We start from the raw sequence: 20,453 nt of genomic DNA on the forward strand, positions 1-20,453 counted from the left end.
CCCTTAGGAACTGAGTTTATAAAAACAAATTGCATTTCTCTAAGTTAGGAAGTTAAGTTACACTAAATTGGGTCTAACTTAACTAAATGAAGTTTACTTAGCTAACCAAATTAAGGCTGTGGTTCCACAGCCACTTCAAGCTGACACAGACACGAGTTACCACTAAAACCAGTGGTTCCACCAGCCTCCTCCCCAGCAAGCCACAGTCCTACCACCTTGCTTGTGCCAACACCAGCAGTCCTGCAACGAGCCAAGAGACAGAACTGGTAAATACAGATGTTCACCTCACCAAAAAAATGCAAGGTAAGCTTTCTGCCAGACCACTTCCCTGAGTCAGCTCACCCCAGGAGTGGGCAGTGCTGATCCTGGCCAGCAGATACACCAGGAGCACATGGAGATCCCACAGCAGGGCAGCTACATCCCAAGCAGCACCAAAAGCAGGAAACATCACCTCCATTCCAGCACTGCCCTCCTGAACTGGAACACCTCAGGAAGGTGTCAGGCAAACACCTGACCCAGGGGGCTGAACAGATCCTGCTGCAGCAGCCTCTAAAAAAAGGCAAACTCCCAGTTGTGTGAAATGAACACACACTTCACTCTCTTGGGTTTTTTTGTAACTTAAAAGTGTTCATACCACACAACTTAATGAAGATTATCTGATCTCCATCTGAGCAATCTGTGTTACTTTTGTGCATTCATTACCCCTTTCTGTGCACACACAGGTAAACAAGATACACACTAAAAATACTTTTTTTGGTCCATTCTTAGTGTTTCTGCTAGGGACACTATTTTTCTTTAATCCACTTAGCCACAACTCTAGCACAGCTACATGTCTACTAACTTTACAAGTATACTCCCTCTCTTTTGTTACACATGAATAACTTAGGAATCATCTGTGTTACTGAAACTACAAACATTCTTGGAAAATTATTAAGCATACTGGAACAATCAGAATAATTCAAGGCCTTTATTTTATATTCAGTTCAAAGCCACCCAGGTTGGTTCTACCAAAGCTGGAACCATACTTATTCATCAATTCCACACCTCACAAAGAAATTAACTCTTCCCTGCTTGGGACTACTGATCTAAAGAAAACAATTATACTGGAAAAGTTAAAAATATTAAAACCCTTGGCTACCAGATGAACAGCAAAACATATTTGCTAGAAGTAAGCACCAGTAAGTGTGGATTACACTATATTGCTTCTTGGCATCCATCAGTTTACATGACTTCCCTGGCCAAAATAAGTATTGTTGCTCTTTGTGTTTTTAGCATTAAACCAGAATTTCTAAGCAGCTTATGTAGCACAAAGCTGCCTTGTATCACACCTACTCCAACCAGAATATGTGGGAAAAATTGCCTTGGAACAGTATCTGATGTTTATCTTCAGCTCAAATACCTTCTGTAATTCTGTCCAGCAAGACTGGGAGTCTCAACAAGAAAGAACATTTTGGTATAATATACTTAACACTTTTAGACATGTTTATTAACAATATTTACAGTGTTTCTGGCAATATCTAACAAAGGAAAGAACAAAATACATTCCTCATTCAGCAACTTCACTTCAGTTAATTCAACCTGCCTTGCTTGCAGGTTTGTTTCTTCTATTAAGAAGAGAAATACTTGATTAAGTGTTTCCTTGAGCTCTTTTCTCACATTAGCAGGATGCTCTCTACTGTCTCACAAAAGATCTTGAGTTGGTTGTTTTCAAAAATGATGAAAACTTTTCTCTGAAGAGCCCCAGGACTGAATTTGTGCTTTTCCACTGAGGATAACAAGCCACAGCAATGACTGAGGATGAGCTTTTGATACAAAGGGGGCTGCTGGGGGATGTTCAAGACATAAAATGACCCCCCAGGACCACACCCTGCAAAGGACAAACATGGTTTGTCCTGAACTATAAATGTGTGTCACTTATCAACAGAATAGCAGTTTAAAAAAAAGTTAAAATTAATCTAGAGACCGCTGTAATTAACTACAGCTTTAGAGTAATTAATTAGATCTTTTAAGACAAAGAAGCTAAAGTCATGCAAAGAATACTTCCTTGTATTTGTAAAATAAACTCTGAATTCACTGCAAAAAGGGAACTCTACAGTTTTAGCAAAATGCAGAGAAAACCAGCCCAGAATACAGCCATGGTACAGTGAACAGTTTGAACTCCACTGTTAACACAGTTGAAACTGACCCTTCAAGAACTCCACTACCAGCAGAAGGAAGGCTGATTTCACTACAAAATCCCTTCTCTTTTAGTGATTTCCACTTATACAGAACTTCTGACTTCACAGCCATTCCAGACTCATCCAATGAGCTAAACCATTCCACCTGCTGGATGAGCAGCAGGCAGGATAAGGCTTCCCAGCTCCTCTCCATGGACAGAGTACCAGCACAGAGCCCAGAAACAAACACTGCAGGAAAAACCACACATTTACCTTCAATTCTTCCAGAACTTGACAGGAGCAACTAGAATCTGAATATACAAACCCCCCCTTGGATTTCTGAGTCCTCCCCTTTTCTCAGTAGTGTAGCAACTTTCTCCTCAAGGTTGTTACTCAAATAAAGAGAGGTGAGGAACCACAACAAGAGCAACATTTGGTAACTTACGTTGAATGTGAATGAACTGCTTTGGTTGCTTGAACTCTCCTTTATACAAACGATTGTAATAGTTGACATTGCTCTCTGCTTCAGGGACTGGGATAACCATGCTCTCTTTCTTTTCTCTGAAAACTTGTTGTGCTGAGATAGCCCGTTGCAAATGATGTTCCTGCAAGAGGAAAAAAATACAGGTTTGTTTATTCAGGAATCAGCATACAGAAGTGCCTACAGACTCATCCTTTTCTCCTACTCTTTCCCTGGTGGTCAACAAGACACCCAGAAAAAAAAAAAAAAGAGCTTTACTGTATTTTAGAGCACAGCAAGTTGCTTGCTTCCAGGTTAGTGACAGGAGAAGATGGGCTTTCCATCATTTAGAACACTGTGGGGTTCCCAGCTGACAGGAACCTTAGAGCACTCCCTTAGAGTGAATATAAAGCAGGAATACAACCAGTCAGAGAGCCCTCTGCTCAGACAACAGCCCACACCAGGCTGGGAAAAAAAAAATCAAACATTCAAATCACACAAAATAACCTTGGTAGAAAATTCAGGCTGGTATAAGGCAAACATCAAAAATTCATGCATGATCAGTGAACAGATGAATAGTTAAGTCCTTTAAAGTCTTATAGGCAACAGATTTAAATCAAAAGAATAGCTAATTTCATCATTCCTGTCTACCCAGCAATTCTTCAGCTTGCTTTCTTCAGAAGTACAGCTGGTTAAGAGCACCAGGAAGAGCAGTCCTCACAGAGCAACACTTGAAAGGCACAGACTCCCTCAACAGGTACCAACAGGACAGGAGGCAATCACTCCACAATCATTTCAAGCAAATCACAGATCACAACAAATGCCTTAACTTACAAAGATTTCTTTTTTTCACACATAATTTTATTAGCTAAATCAGTGTAAGTCATCTACTGCTGCAAGTCAGCACTAACCTCTAGCTTATCTCTCACAGGTTTCTCAGGAATATTTAAACCCTCATAAAAATGTCTCCAAAAAGTTCTGCTGGGAGATGCTGCCTTCTGTGTGTCCAGTGGAGAGTGGGAGCCTTCACCAGGATGAGATCTTAACTTTCCCAAGTGAATGGCAGTGGTGGTTTCAGTCCTGAGTTTTCCATCAGTTTAAATCAAACAAAACAAGCAAACTGCAGCCTCCTGGCAGATGAACTGCTGGGCTCCAGCAGAACCAGGAGCCTGAAAGCTTCATTCTCCTTTCACCATTCCTCCCCAGCACAAAGTTCTTGCCTCCAGCTCCCAAAATTTGAGGGGAGGGAAGAGGGCTTTGCAGATTACCAGTCAGGAATGGAAGCTCAGCTGTCACAGGGCTATGCAACCCCACCTTGCCTATCCCAGGGGCTTCAGGTTATCCTCCAGCCATTCCCAAATACCTGACTGCTGGAAGGAATATTGGTTCTGAGCATAAAAAAACCAAAACAAAGAACACCAAAAGCTTTGCTCCTCTGTCTCTGTGATTCTCTGTGCTACTCCTCCCCAGGATTAACACCAGAGAGTCTCCAGCTTCAGGAGAGGGCAGGGATCAACACCACAAAGAGAGGAATCAGCCAACTGGTACCTGGGCTGCAGTGCAGTCTGGCAGGCAGAGATTTCTGTGCTACACACTTGGGTAAATTCTCTCAAGAACAGGATTTCTTCCTCTTTAATTCTATGAAACATTCTTTAGAACGGGGTAGAGAATGAAAGCAAATCTTTAACAACATGCAAATCCTAGTTGATAAATTACAGCCTCTCGAATAGGAAGATCTTGCAGAATGGGAAATAATGCAATTTCTGCAAAATGAGAATATAACAGACCAGTGCCTGCAAGAGCAGCTTTGGGAATCTCCTGTAGCAGATGAAGCAACATTAAAATCAAACTACCAGGCTCCCAAGTGAATGCTATTAGAATTAAGACAAGCATGCAATCAAATATCTGGTGTGATCTGCTTGAGTTACTACATACTGAGTAAATCTGTCACTCCACCATTAAAATGTGGCTTGGAGAGCTTCACAGAGCTGAGTAAGTAATTTCACTACAATAAAAATGCTTTCATTACTGTGTTGCTTTCAACTGATGTCCCCAGAGTCATCTCCTAACAGTTAACAACACAGCAATGCTGTTAGGAAGGACTTGTGGAGGTCATCTGTCCAACTTGCAGATGATTATCTCCAAGGCTCAGCCATGACTTTTTCAAGCCCTGAAAACCTCCACTTTTCACAGCCCCTCTAGGAAACCATTTCAGGGATCTGTTAACTCTCTTTTTGCCAGAAGTCACAAGAGCAGCTACCTCACCCCCTCCTCAGGGTAGCCACAGCCCAAGCTTTCAGCCACTCCAGCAGAACACTGACAGATTATTTTCCACCTCATTATTTTCTGAACATCTTTGAGCACTCCAGGACCAGCCCTCCCCACTGATGGATGGAGGAGCATAACAACTTCTTCCTCTGGTAGCCAAACTCCTCCTAGCATAGCCCAGACCTTACCCACAGGGTGTGAGCACAAACCAACCACCCACCCAGCCCTTCCTTTCCCCCAGAGGCACTTCCCTGGGTTAGGATTCCACCCCAGGTACAGAACTTGGGCACTTCTCCCAGCCAAACTTCACCAAGCTTCAGCTGGGCCAGTCCTCAGCTTCCTCAGGGATCACACACTGAGGGATGCTCCACTGTTGGGAAGATGTAGGATCATAACTCACTTGCTGAAGATGCCCTCTGTGCACAGCTGACCAAGCAAAGCTGTCCCACTGACATCCCCCAAAATTAAACAAACCCAGACCCTCCTCTAGGAAGAAATTAAATAACTTGTAAAAAAGCTACATTGGTCCATGCTGGTAAGAAATGGACAAATAAGGTTTAACTTTTTTTTTTTTTAAAGTAGTGAAGAATGACACAGAGCAACTAAAATTGAAACCATCTTCTGGCTCCACAGCCTATTAAACAGTGCAGGCAAGTAATTCAGATTCTCAGGTGGTGTAACACTGTTCCCAAGGAAAATCTGACAATGGGTGTTAGTACTCACTTTACTATAAAAAGCCTTCAAGCATAACACAGCTTTCAGGCAGAAAGTGTTCCTGTCACCCATCAAACAGCAGAGCTTCAGAGACAGATAGCTCTGTAATTTTTAAAACTGTGGGGGATCCCAAATCTTTGAGAAGAAAAAGAGAATTTAATGCTGAAACACTGCTGTCTAAACAAACTCTGAAGACTTTTCTATGAGTTGCTCTAATTAAATGGTTTTATTCAACTTGAAAAAGCATTTTAAAAGATAGATTTAGTGATATACCCAGTACACCTTTTTGTCTGGTTTTCACCTTTTCTTATGGTTTTGAAAGACAAAACACCCTATTTTAAGTTGCACTTTGTTCTGAAGCAGCAAGATAAAAAGGACCAGATGCAAAATAGCTGAACATTAGAGGATACAATGATAGCCAACAGCACATGCTGCCATGGGAATAAAAAGGAGCACCTGTCAAAGAGTTATGACCCACTAATTCCTTAAAAAGTACATCCAAACCCTTCTCACCAGCATGCCAAAGAAATTTCAAACAAATACAAGTGAGACAGAAGAAAAATCAGCCAACAACCTAACAGAATTAGGAAGACCTAAATGTTTAGTACCTATAATACTGCTGCTTTAGCATATTTATGCATTAGAACAAACCAAGTCCTCCAAGTGCCAGATCCATCTCTCTGGATGCCCCTGCAGGTACCTTCACTGTACAACAGCCACAGTGACAACAGTTCACAGCAAACTGCTCAAGTCCCTGAGCTTTACCCAACCCAAAAGTTTTCCTGGGTGCAGACAGCCTGTCCTGCCAAGGTGAATCCTGGGGGGAGCTCCCTGCACCCCCAGTCTCACACCCCCTGGGAAGCTCCCACCCCAGCTTCCCACAGGGCTGAGAGAGTAACCACCAGCTTTAGTCCCACATGAGACTTGAAATCACACCTCTGAACACATTCTGAGACACTGCCAGCCTTGCTTTCATTTCTCCTCCACAGGAAAAATTAAAAAAAACAACCTAAAAGCACTGCACACATTCTGAGCCAGGCTCCAAGTCCCAGTCAGAGCCAGGCACCTTTGCTGCTATGCCCTTTCAACCCCAAAATCCTGCAAGTTTCATTTTCTGTCTAAATTTTCTCCCTGGGAGCTTCCTCACTACAAGTTCAACAATAGTAGTAAGTCAAGAGGTAATATTCTCCCAGAAATTATTTTGGTTAAGCTTTAAGGGAGCAGGGATGGCTCCTGAGCACCATTTTTATCCATCACAACTGGATTTCCCAAGGTGCTCCCTCACCAGGGAGTCAACATCTTGACATTTGGATGTTATTCAGACTTCAGGGAAACAAAACATAACCTGTTATGTTATGCTTAGCTGTTAAAATCAACTCTTTTTACAAAATAGATGGCTCTAACTCCATAGCACTCCACTGTAAGTGTGATGGGAGGGAAAAGTGAACTTGTTAACAGCTTTATCTCCTCAAATTCAGCTATTTTTAAGCCCACCCAGAGCCAGCCTTCCACTCTACCCAAAATCAAGAGCTGAATGAAAGCTAAAAAACCAAGGAAAACACACTAAAGCCTAGAGGTGTGATTTAACATTACATTCAAATTGGGAAACAAATTAATTGACATTTTTCTAGAGATGCTATTTAACAGTACATTCAAAAGGGAGACACAAATGAAGTGACAATTTTCTATTTGATAGGCAGACTCAAGACCAAAAACTCCAGCATTTTAATCTGAAACATGCAGACTCATCTTCTGCAAACACCTGTTGACAACACTGCCAGAAAAGGGTGTTCCAGCTCAAAAGCTCCTTTGATCAAAAGCCTCTTCCCCTTTCTAAAGCCACAGCCCATTTATTTACTTCCCCTTTGTAAAAAAAAAAAAAACAACCAAACCAAAAACAGGGGTAGGGATGTGCAAAGATGGGTTTATTTGGTTTGTTATTTATTTGGTTTATTTATTTTGGGTTTATTTATAAAGATTTCCATTTCAGAACTGATCCATTCAGTACAGAGATCTGTGGTGTCCCCTCAGAAGGCTCTATTGGTTATGAAGTGATGCAGGGAGCTGGGAAAACAGCAAAAACTGAGGTCAACCCAACCAGAGCAAAGCTGCTTTGTGGGACTGAACTCCTCTCAGTTTCCCTCTGGGGTTTGACACCCCAGGGAAGGAAGCTCAAGAAAACCCAGAAGGTGCAAGGCCTTTTGTACCCCTGGGATGGGCACATGGAACCACCTCTCATTGTCACTTTTGCCCATATTTTTCCAATAAATCTCCTCCATCTTTTTTTTTAAAAAAAGAAAATACCCTTCAGACCCACTGGCCACACACTTGCCTTATGTGCTGCTATTCTGAAGTCCTTCTGCTATTTCAGGAGTAAACCAAGATATCAACAGGAAAAAAAAAAAACAAAACCAACCCTAAAGGAACCTTTTCTGTCACTTTCTTCCCTTTACCACTTCTGAAACAATTGTAATTTCACAAAGTGCTATCTAAAAACCCAAGACAATCCATTCTCTGAGTCCTTTACATACAAATCACCTCATTACAGACAAATCACCTGAATGTTATCTCAAGAATGCTGATGCAGGCTGAGAGAAGACAACAGAAGGGCCACCAGAAACACCTAACTCAGCCCAGCACCCTTGGGTGGCACTTTGTGTCTGGGCTGCTAAGTCTACAGAGGAGCTGTGGGTATAAATGAAGAAAAATCCAGCTTGGACAAAAAAAAAAACACTTTAATTTTTTCTCTGCAGTCTGACTAAAGGCAATTTAAGCACTATGAGGTGACTACAGACAAGCTCTAAGAAATCAGAGTTGAAATTAGCCCATGAGGCACTGATGGGGTACAGGGGACATGAGGTGACCAGAGAATGTAGCAGGCATTTTCTTTAGTCAAACCTTGCAGCACAAAAGAAAACAAAAAGGAGAAAAAAAACCCCAAAACAAAACCTAAACCAACCCAAAATTCTTAGTTTAATGCAAAAAAGCAAGCAATGAAATTGTCATCTCATGGAATAGTGGCCGTGAAACAAGAGACATCCCAAATATGAGCCTAGAGTGGGACAATAATTTATAAAAACATGAGCAATCTCTCATTCCTATAATACTGAATACCCTACTGATATTATTATCAATAATGATTGTTTGCTATTTATATACAAATATAATTAAGAAATAATTGTCACTGCTAGGAAACATCAAAACCCCCTACAACTAGAGGACTGAATTTATAAGCCAGTAAACAAGTTTCCAGTCTGCCAAAACATGAATATAAATTATGAAAAACAAGATTATTGTTGTAACAGTGAAATGAACTGTTAGAAATTTCTTTTAGAAGGGCTGAATATTTTTTTCCTGAAAAGCAGGACCTTTTTCCTCTCAAGATGCCTTCGAATGACTTTAAGAGCACCCTGTTACAAATCCTGTAATATTTAGTCAAAACACATCAAAGTTGTCCTGAACAGCTCTTGGTGATACATCTGTCATCATTCACCAGGCAGCAAACACAGCCCTACACAGGAGATGGTTAACACATTAAATCTGAGGAATTCCTTTTTATTAGTGCTCTGATTTCCATAACCTGATTGTCCCAAGCCAGACCAGCCAGGATGCAGAGTTCCACACCTACAGATGTACATGTTCTTATTTTTCATGGCATTAACCCCAGAATGTGGCTGAGATCCCACACCTGGTTTTCCCTTTTCTCACAAACACTATTACACACAGCATCTCAACTCCAGTTGGATTTCTGGCTCCTCACCCCAAAACCTTCAGGTGACCCCAAGTCACAGCACTGTGCTCCTCTTGCAGAAGAGGAGGAAGAGTCACCTGGATGGAAGGCTGGGGAAATTTGAGTCCTGTGTCCAGTTCTGGGCCCCTCAGCTCAGGAAGGAGATTGAGGTGCTGGAGCAGGTCCAAAGGAGGCAACTGGGCTGGGGAAGGGATCCAGCACAGATCCTCTGAGGAGAGGCTGAGGGAGCTGGGGGTGTTGAGGCTGGAGAAGAGGAGGCTCAGGGGAGACCTCATCACTCTCTCCAACTCCCTGAAAGGAGGTTGGAGCCAGGGGGGGTTGGGCTCTTTTCCCAGGCAACTCTCAGCAAGACAAGAGGGCACAAGAGGTCTCAAGTTGTGCCAGGGGAGGTTTAGGTGGACATGAGAAAGAATTTCTTTCTGGAGAGGGTGATAAGGCATTGGAATGGGCTGCCCAGGGAAGGGGTGGATTCTCCATCCCTGGAGATATTTCAAAAGAGCCTGGATGTGGCACTCAGTGCCATGGGCTGGGAACCACGGGGGGAGTGGATCAAGGGTTGGACTTGATGAGCTCTGAGCTCCCTTCCAACCCAGCCAATTCTGTGATTCTTTGATTCTCTACCAGAAGCTGATCCCAGCATCCCCACGGGATGTGCTTCCCACACAAGGACCTGGGGAAAGCAGAGCAGAGATTTGCATCACCCAGCATCACCCTAACAACCCCCACTGGTCCCAGCACACAACTCCAGAGCTGCTCCAGAGCCCCACGTGGCTCAGAGGTCTCTCTGGTATTTGTACCCAAGAAATTTTGTTGCCTTCATATTAAAGATCTGGGGTTTATGTGAACCATCAGTCCTCACTCCTGTCACACAGGGTAAGTGTTGGTGCCCATCAGGAGCCTCAGGGCTGGTTACAACACTCCAAGAGGTGTGAACGTGCATGGCTCCTTAAATCAAATAAACACCTGCACTAAAATCAGGTTCTGTGCTCAAAGCAGCACTGGAATGAAGTTCCCAAAACTTTGAGCTCCAAATGGGCCCTTTCATTTCATCTTCATCAGCAACGAAAATTCCCTGGAAGGTTTCAGGTGTAACTTTTACACCTGAGAACAAGGTGCCCACAGAACCCCTCTTCCTGCACTTTGCATTTAACCTTCTGACTGGTTTGCAACATTTTATTTCCAGGAGCAAGATCCAAAGTCATTATTAAAGATTTTTATTTAGCTTTACTTACACAGCTACCAGGGAATTTGTGTAACTGAGTTTTTGTCCTCACCAAAGTGATAAAAACTGGAGTGCTGAAGACCTGACTAAACAAACAGAAATCCATCATATTATAGTAAAAACAAAAGATGCCAGAGAATGATTCTAAAGTTAGGACAGCTTGGAAAAAGGTTTAAAATAAATATATTATACCACATGTACACTAAAAATAATTGATAGGAAAGAATATTATTAAAAAGTAACTATAAAATTTCATTTTAATTCAAAACCCTGTAACTCAGTAAACATAATTGTTATTTTTAAACTTTCTGCAATAAGAATGCCTGTCTTACTTATCTAGTAAGTATATAACTGATACCACTGCAAGACATGCAGTGTCTGTTCCTAGCTCAGCACAGGGCAATCAGACAGTACCAGGAGGCTTTTGTTAGGCACCTCAAACTGGTCAAACAGAGAAAAAGTGAACTGCAGCCACAAAAAAAGACAGAAAGCCAAGAAAAACAAATTACAGAAATGTAAACCACAGCAAACACTGAGGGAAAAGGGGGGGAGGAAGCATTTGTAAGTATCCTGGCTAAGAACTGATATTATATATAAATATATATATGAACTACTTGGTGTGTGACCAAGGATCTGAGATGATGTATTTTAGTACCAGCTCACCAACCTCTCCATTTAAGTGTGCATTTAAAATAACAACAGACCAAAGGCACATTTATATCTAATGAAGTCCAACATTCCTACTCCAGGCACTTCCTTGTTGGCTTCATTTGAAGAAATAATGTTTTTTAAAAACAAACAATGAGAACCAGGTGTGGTAATCTCTCCTTCTGCCTTAAAGGATTTGGCATTTTATTGGTGTAAATATACTAATCCCAATTAGAGCTGCATCAAAATCAGGAAAAAATAAGAACCTGGGGGAGGTTATTTCTACAAACCTCTGCTCCCTCATATTTAGAGCACTACTGTTACGAGCAGGGCAGTACTTTAACTCAGAAACTTCAGGGATTATTATATATTAACAAGTAGGAATTTGTAAAACAGATTAAAATCAACACTTTTAAGCAGTGTATTCTGAAATACTTCATTTCTTTGACTAGAACCAGTCAATATTAAATGGAAGCTTATGACAGTCTACACTGACACTACTTTTAGTTTCTCTGCTTTTTACAGAATCCTCATACAGAATAATTCAGTCCTGGTTCATTTCTTCTCTACTTTTTTCAGCAATTTCAGTTCCCCAATGAAACATCAGCACCAGTGGCTTTTGTGACACCTAAGCCTTCAACAGCTGAACAGTTAAAAGGAGAAATATGCTAAGACATACAAATGTTCAAATAAACATAAACCAAGGCTTTGTTTATTAGCTTTGCTGTCAAAACAAATGACAAATAACCTTTTGAATATCCAGCACCAGAATTATCTTTCTTATCAAAAATAACTTAGATAAAAAATAACTTTGATTAAAAAAATAAATTTTTCTTATAAAAAAAAAACCCCAAGATTATTATAAGCAGATTTAATGTCTGTCATCCCAATTATTCCAACAGGACATCTCAACTCATCTCAGTCAGGACAGAAACTGTACAGAGCTGACTGCTGCTCCTTTTTGCCAAGCAGGACCCACAACCAATCTGGCAGCACCCAACCCAAAGCCCACCTGAACCTGCCCCGAAGTGTTTCTTAACAGAGCTTCCTTCTTAAATTGAAGGAAACAGAAAAATTGCTCCCTGCACCCAAAACGTGCCAGAGCTGAGCAGCAGAGGCAGATTTCAAAAAGTTCCCCTCAGCTTTCATCATGGAATTACACCTCATCCCGAGGAAACCTACCTATAAGGGAAAGTTCCTGCATAATGACTCGAGGTGTGACTCCCAATTAACACCCCTGCAGATACCATTGTTCCTCTGCTAGGGACCCAGGCACCCAAACGAGTTAGGAGAGATTGCAGGGACTGCTGTGAACTGACCCCATGCAAACCACTTTAGCCTGCAGCCAAACCCCGACTTTATCTAAATTAAAGAGGGTGGTTTTAAGATAGGGCTGAACCCATCTAACCTCAGGATGACACCAGGAGCTCAGCACTCTCCAGCTCCTCGGTTCCCAAGCTTTCTGTTATCCCCACATGTTCCTGACCACTCCTCAGCTTTTCCAGGGGGGGTTTCACCTCCATCAGCCTCCTGCAAAGCAGCCCCATCCCTACCAGCTGCAGAGCAGGGGTTGTCTGGCTCAGCTGGAGCTTCAGAGCAACCCCCAGCCCAGTTCCTGACCCTTGTCACAGGCTGATCCTACACTGAGAGGCAGCTCTTTGGGGTGATGGGTGTTGATGGGATAATCCCTAACAAACTCAGCTGGAGCTGGAGGCTTCAGAGCCAATCTCTGCAGTGTTCAACCACATGAAACAGAGCCAGAGCAAATTAAAAGCTGCTCAGTTTAAGAGTTCACTCAGCTCCCGTGGCAGATAAATGGGGTCCAAATTCAGCAAGGGTTTGTTTTCATCCCCACTGCAGTTAACATAATCCAAGATACTCAATGTTAAATCTGACACAGCATCCATTATCAAATGGGATGGTACCAAGTACCAGCAGTGGAAGGAGAGGAAGTTTCTCTTGGTCACACAGAAATACTGCAGGTGAAAGCACTGGAAGGATCCAAGGCTTGGGAAGCTGAGCTGAAATGTAGGGAATGTCACTGCGTGATGCAATGGGTCTCCCAGGGAGGCAGGAAAAGCCAGGACCTGAAGGCAGGGGAAGAGGTCTCATCAACAGGACTGAAGTTGAAAGTTCTATGAATCAGGATTACAACACAGCATTCCCTACTGCCAAACGTACCTCAGCAACCCCAGCAGCCTCCAAACATACCCAAAACAAGTAAATAAATAAAGGTGCTGAACCCAAACTGAGAAACAAACTTCAACTGGCAATTACATTTCCCCCAACACATAAACCAGTTGTTTCCAACCAAGCAAACCCTGTTTCTTTCCTAAGGAAATCCTGCTATCTTGATTTCACTTAGTTTTGCATAGAACTAGAATCTTCTGAGGTTGTTACTTTAACTTCTGCTGTCTTTTTGAGGGAGTTTTAGTTTACAGAATATTTGGATGGTTGAACTGAAGTTATCCTCTGACGACCCTTCCATTTCACACACTGGTGTCCTGGCTTCTCCTTTGTCCTGCAAAGCCTCCCATTTGTAAGTGATTTTGAGGGTTCAACCACAGGTTAGGCATGGAGATCCAACACACAAACCTCAAGTCAGAGCAGGCTCTGCCCACATGGGGAGGCATTTATGGAGATTTGAAGCTTTTAAACCTGAACACGAGTGCATCAGACAGTACCAAGTAGCTCTCTCTGATTCACAGCTTCAATAAGCCCTCACACATCTCTTATCTCCTATCCTGGAGATGCTCCAAAGCCACCTGGACATGGCCCTGGGCAAGAAGGAACAGGGGGGTGGCCAAGATGACCTCCAGGGTCCCCTTCCAACCCCACCCTTCCTGTGCAAGTCTGTAATACCTGACTGCATTTGTTTAAGCACCTTCCAATAAATCAGGGGTGTTGACAGTGCACCTAACAACAGAACTTCACCTCTCTAACATACTTTCATGATTGTAAAGTTTAAGGCAATTGCTTTAAGGCATCTGTTGGTCAACAACTATGATTTAGTGTGATTACTGCTCAACTGGTATCAAAACAAAACAAAAAAAAAATCAGTCATGCTATGAAAATATCTGTAATATTTCTATGTACAAAAGCAGCTGTGGAACATGTATCAAGCAAGACTCCTGCCTTGACATTTACAGTGTGGACAACTCCATTAATGTACTCATTAAAAAAAAAAAAGTGTGACACTACCTGCTAATGCAATGCACATTGAAAAAGGCAAAATATGTAAAATGCAAAATGTTTCATCAAAAGACAGAGGGGCCAGAAGCAGAGCACCCCTAAGGTCTCCAAGCAACACCAATGTGTTGATGCTCATGCATGCAGGAAGGAGCCCTTCTAAGAAATGATTAAGTGACTGCTATTTGACCTCATGAACAGATACCACAGAAAAAAATAATGTTTAGGTCTCACAGTATGTGCAAGAAACTGTGGTTGTAGGGCTAGGTCATAAGAAGCTTTTATTTTTTTAAAAATAAGATAATACTACCATGAAATTAACATCCCTGTGTGCATGCACATACTTCAAAGTCCTGATTGAACTCCTCCAGTTCATTGTATCAGCAACAATACTCAGCACGTTACACTGCAAAAAACACCCAAACAAAAAATTATGACCTGTGAAAAATGAATGTTTTCTGCTTTAAAAGGAGAATGAATATGCTGCTTCAGAGCAGCACTGCTGAAGGATGCCTGGATGCTGAACACGTGGAGTTCCCTGTGTCACAACAGAAACTGAATGAGCTAAGGGATGGAGGGGGTATGAACAGAAGAGCAGGAAAAAACTTGAAGTTAACTGCTTCCAGCTCCTCAGGAAAATACTCACAATGAGCATCATTTCATGAGCAGTGAGAGATCATCCTGAGGTGATCACTGGAGGGCTGAGAATGGAAGTCACTTTGCATCCTTACTCAGCAGCATTTCAGTAACATCAAACCATGTCCCCAGCTTGCCATTCATGCACTTTTTCCTCTCCAACTTCAGCCTTTCCACGTGATGTCAAACTTAGCTGGGAACAAATATCTGTTCACAGGAGAATTTTGAGAGGAATACTCAGACAGCTCTGACCAGGCAACCTAGGTATCAAGCACCAGCATGCTCTTAGCTTCCTGGCTCAAGCAGATTTACTCCAGCCTGAATTTGCCTTGTTCTTAAGCATGATTTTTCTCCCACAACTCAGCAATCTCCAGTAATATGCATTCAAATACAAAACACAAGAGTTATGTGATAAGAAACAAAACCAGGGCTTATCTGCTCTGCAGCTTCCCCCCCTCCTAGCCAAAACAATTCATTATATTATGAAATACAGCTCTTGCTCATCAAAATAAAAACAACATGAAATGTTCCTACTCAGCTTTTGAAGCTCACAAAAGATCTTCTTGCTTTTGCTTAACAAGAATCTCTTCCTTACACGACTTTAAAAACAAACAAACTAAACACAAACCCACACAATTTTTTTTTTTCTCCTGGGGTTTAATTTAGGGTAAATTATAGACACTTGCTGACATAAACATGCTGCAGACCAGGAGCCTAATCCTTTCACAGCTGGAATCTCCAAGTGAGAGAAATGAGCTGCTGATCTGTAAAATGCTGCAAGTGGAGGTAAATCTCTATGATACTTACAGAGAAACAGAACTAGAATATTCACTGAGCTCCAAAGTCAAATCATGATGTTCATGTGGACACACTGCACTTCTTGGCAGTGGGGTGCCCAATCTGGGACCCCAGTGGCTGCATTTTATTACACAGTCCCCATAATTTTAGGAATAGTAGTAGAAATGAGGGATAATCATTAAGCCCTCTCCAAGCTTTAAAGTTCCAAACCAGAATACTTGTTTAAAAAGGTTGGTGTTTTTTTTTTTTTAAATAACAGTAAAAATCCACCACACCAATACATTTTAAAAACAAAGTCTGCATTTTTTAAATATAAAAATATCAGTCCTGAAGAAAGCAAATCACATGCCTGTACTAGCAAGGCTATAGTGTAAAGAACAGGTTGGAGGATGTGCCAATCTCAACCATTTTAAACCTTGCAAATCTGTAAATACAGTTATTTTTCAGCAAAGTCAGCCCTGGGAGATGATGCTTGAGCCCACACTACACCTGTACTACAAAACCTTTCTGATTGCATCCAGGCTTCCCCCAGGGCAGTACAGCAGGGACAGCATTCTGGGGTCTGTTTTGTGTCTCTGTAAACCCTCAGCTACCCTGGGGCTTCAAACACCTTTCCTGAGATGCACCCTTAGCTAAAGCCCGGGCTAAAAAAAGACCTTGAGGCACTGGAGGAATTGAGACATCAGAAATGAATATGCTGATCTGCCTCCCACCCCCACAAGTGTCTCTCTTAAAAACACAGCAAATCGATCCCAGCACTATTGCCATGAATAAAAGCTGCTTAATTACTTGGCAAATATTTAACGACTGTCATCCATCCAAGAAGGAGGTAGTTTACATACTACTACCACAAAAATTTAAAATAAATAAAAAAAAAAAATATGTGAAAAGCAACCGCAGAAAAGGTTGAGTGAAACTGCCACTGCATGGCAATAATCTAAACAAACTATTAATACCACATTTCATAATCCTGCCTGGCTGATGTGGCTAGCACTATCCTTATATATCACTTCCATGAACACTTCATTTTGAAACCATTGCATAACATATCAGACACAGAAAATAAACCTCATTCTTCCAGAGAAGCAACATTTGAGTACAATACCAAAGCAGTTTTACTGAAGCATAAATCTAACCTTCTTCAAGACCAGTTAAGCAACTTGCTTGAACTCTTACAGCAATTTTTTCATTAACAAGTTTATTGAAAACATCACTTAGCAAAATAACATCAGCATCTTGAAAAAAACAAGCCACAATTTATAGACAGTAAGTGTAAGCATTGCAAGGGAGACTTTTAAAAACTCCCCAAGATTGCTTCATTAGTACAACTGTTGTTTCTCTTAAATTCACCCCCAGATTCCAGCAGAAATTCCCTCTTTGGGAAGTATGGGGAGTTCTGATCACGGTGCACTCCACACCAAAAAAAACCGAGGGAAACAGCAAAAAGAAAGAAATAAATAAATACCCACGAGGGGAAGGCAGAGGGGATTCAGCTTTTTAATATCCAGAAGTGGGAAAAACCAATGGGAAAGGCATGGAGCCTCCTCTGACAGCTGTAACCTCGGCGAAGCCAATCCACAGGCACAGGGGTTTGGCTGAGGCGGGGACAGGGATTGAGGGAATTTCATTGAGGAAATTCTGGAGGGTGCACTTACTATCGGGTCTGCCTGGAAGAAGGGACAGAGCAGGAGATCCTGCACACCTCAGCCTCCTGACACCCCAACATTGCTCAGGAGTTTCAAAATCAGCAAAAGAAAAAAAAAAAAAGAAATCCCAACATTTAAGCCAGAGCTGAGCATCTTCGAAGTGATGCTTGTCAAACAAAAAAATAAACAAACAAACAACCCAAAATCTCGTATTTACTTAGTGGGTAAAAGCTTTTTTCCTCCTCTCTGATACTAAAAAAGCAGCAGCACCACACGAGTGCTTCCAGCCGGGAATTTTGTGTAAATATTCGATTTTTAACACTCGCTGGGTTATTAGGAAACCACCTAAAAGCTGAAAAGCCTAAATACGTCCAGGCGATGCCGCTGACATTAGGTGCAAACAGCACAGCACAAAATGCCTCTTTTATGAAAAAAAAAAAAAATTAAAAAAATTAAATAATAATAATAAAAAGTAGGGAGCGGGACGCGTAGCAACTACCGAGAATTCCTCCCGCAGCAGGTACGAGCTCTAGAAACCCAAACTGCTCGCTGTCCCCCTGCAGCCCCGGGCGGTTCGGTCCCCGCGATCCCGGTCCCGATCCCGGTCCCGGTCCCGCTCCTCAGGAGAGCGGCAGCGGCCCAGGCACGCTACGCCAACTGCGGCCGCAGCGCTCGCTCCCCCATTCAGAGAGGCATCTTGCGCCTTCCTCCTTCTTACGCTAGCGTAAAGGCCTCCCCCCCCAACCACCACTAATCAAAACACTCGCGAGTCGGGACGCAAAGAAGATGGCGGAGCAGGGCCCGCTTACGGCGTCGGACAGCAGTTTACGCTGCGCTCTTTGCGCAGGGCCCCATAAGAACCGTGCAGCGCTGCGGTGGGGAGCGTGCGTAGTGCGCTTGGTGAATGCCGATGGCCTATTTCCCGTGAGGGGAGGGGGGTGTCTGATAAACAATGGTGCCCCCCCTGCGCGGCTCCCTTACCGATTCCTCCTCTTTCTCCATCCCCGTGGGCATCTGCGGCACAGCCCGGTTGATGGAGACGCAGTCGTTGAGGTCGGGCATGTCCTTGCCGCGGTAGATGGGCAGCGGTTTGGCGGCGTCTAGCGCCCGGGCTCGGAAGGAGAGTTTGCTCATTGTCTCCCCCTCACAATAACACCCCGGGGCCGGGCGGGCGGGGGGGGCCTTCAGTGCGGCCTCGCCGCCGCCTCCCAGCCGCTCCCGTACCCGTCCCGCACCACCATGGAGGGTCCCGCCGCCCCGGAACAGCTCTCCGCGGGGCCGCCCGTAGCTCACAGCGCACGCCCCGCAGCCCTAGATCCGCGCCGGGCTCGCTCGATCCGCTCCCTGCGCCATGGCAAACATGGCGGACATTAACCAAAGCGGCCAGCGATCCCGACAGCCAACGCGAGAGTTCGGGCCGGGAGGGAGGGGGGGGAAAGGGAGGAGGAGGAGGAGGAGAAGGAGGAGGAGGAAAAAAAAAAAAGAGGAGGAGGAGGAGGAAAAGAGGAGGAGGAGGAGCAGGGGGGAGAGGGAAGAGGGTGCGGTGCGCGCGCAACCGAGGGCGGGAGGCTGAGGGGGCGGCGGGGCTGAGGGGCAGCGCTGTGAGGGGGAGCGGGACGGTGCCCGCTGAGGCGGGGAGGGATGAGTCGGGGTGGGGATGGGGGAGGCTCCGGTGTCCCTACCACCCCCGTTTGTCTCTCACACAAACACACACCCGGGAAGGCCGCAGTCTGTGACGGGAGAAAGCGGCGCCGGGGCGGCTGTGTCGGGGAAGGAGCCGTGACGGGGAGGGAGGGATGGAGGGAGGGCCCTGAGGGGACTGCGCGGCGGGAAGCGGCCCCGGGTCCCTCTCCTCAGGGCCGGCGGAGGGCCCGGGTGTTCGCTTTTATTGGTTGGGACGTCAAAACCAAAACAAAACCCAGTTTTTAATTGGTTTAGTTGCTTGTTGCAAAGCTGGAAGAAGCTCGGAACTGCTCGGTTTTTCTTCAAAGAGTGACGGGCCTGTGTTTACACACAAAACTGGAGCGTGTTGCCGCGCCTGTCGCATCACTGTGTGCCCATCGCATCTAAAACTCCTTTTTTTTTCACTAAAAAAGGCCAAACAACAGAAGCAAACAAAAAAAAACTTGACCGTGTAGGTTCAGTCTGTCTGTTGCTGCTCAGTTCCCTGTGGCATTTGCTGCTCAGAGGGTTCAGTATAAGAAATAAAACTACTGTTGATAAACACATGCTTTACGAAATGAAAAATAAAGAATTGTGTTGGCTACAGAGAGAGATAAGGAAGAGAAAACAAGTGCAGTGATACAAGAGGGGATAAATAAAGAAGTGATAACATTGTGTGGGAAAGAGACCTGGAAATTTTGTTAGCTACTCCTATGAAATCATCAGGTTAATGAACTTGTATGAACAAATGAAGCTTTAAAAATTATCAGGAAAGCATCAGAGAACAAAACCCTGACAGGCTGCTCTTGCTTGTAATTCCCTTAAAATATTTTTTATTCATAAAGTCAATTCTCAACTTGGATTAGAGTTAGCAGACAACTCCTGTTGTGTAATTTCTATCCTTGAATTGATAGTTCAGCACCATTTTAGAAGTGGCCAAGCTTCCAACACCCAAAATCAGGTTGATATCCCCAGACTGATTCACAATTGATTGGTGGTAGCAGCAGACAGTTGCCATTTCCCAAAGGGTAATTCTTCTGAAGTTAATTACTCTCAGTAATTCTTCTTTCTGAGGACAATACACCTTCAGGCAGCTACTTAAACCTGTGCACCCTACAAGGGGCAGGAATTCCAGGCTCAGTAAATAAAATCCAGTTTCAGCTCTTGTTTCATGAATTTTTCCCTCTAGATGCCACCCCACAGATTCTGCCACAGCCCTGCTGAACAGTGATTATTTGAAAAATTTGGGTTGGCTGCATGGAGCAGGTGGATCCTCCTGAAGTGCCTCCTCAAGTAATTAAAA

General features: G+C 43.5%; 1 protein-coding gene across 2 annotated transcripts in view; it reads right to left on the minus strand.

Annotated features, from left to right (window-relative positions):
- Nucleotides 1-18,896, minus strand: part of EPC2 (enhancer of polycomb homolog 2) — a 41,786-nt gene extending 22,890 nt beyond the window's left edge. Inside the window, exons 1-2 of one of the 2 annotated variants that reach the window (XM_071746390.1) lie at nt 18,470-18,896; nt 2,602-2,761 (exon numbers count right to left, since the gene is read on the minus strand). In XM_071746390.1, coding sequence (XP_071602491.1) covers nt 2,602-2,761; nt 18,470-18,622 — 313 coding nt within the window. In that variant the 5' untranslated portion in view covers nt 18,623-18,896. The remainder of the gene's footprint in view (nt 1-2,601; nt 2,762-18,469) is intronic. The other variant, XM_071746389.1, reaches the window with a different exon arrangement.
- Between the last annotated feature and the right edge of the window lie 1,557 nt (nt 18,897-20,453).

The sequence above is a fragment of the Heliangelus exortis genome, chromosome 6, assembly GCF_036169615.1.
Source record: "Heliangelus exortis chromosome 6, bHelExo1.hap1, whole genome shotgun sequence".
Lineage (NCBI taxonomy): Eukaryota > Metazoa > Chordata > Aves > Apodiformes > Trochilidae > Heliangelus > Heliangelus exortis.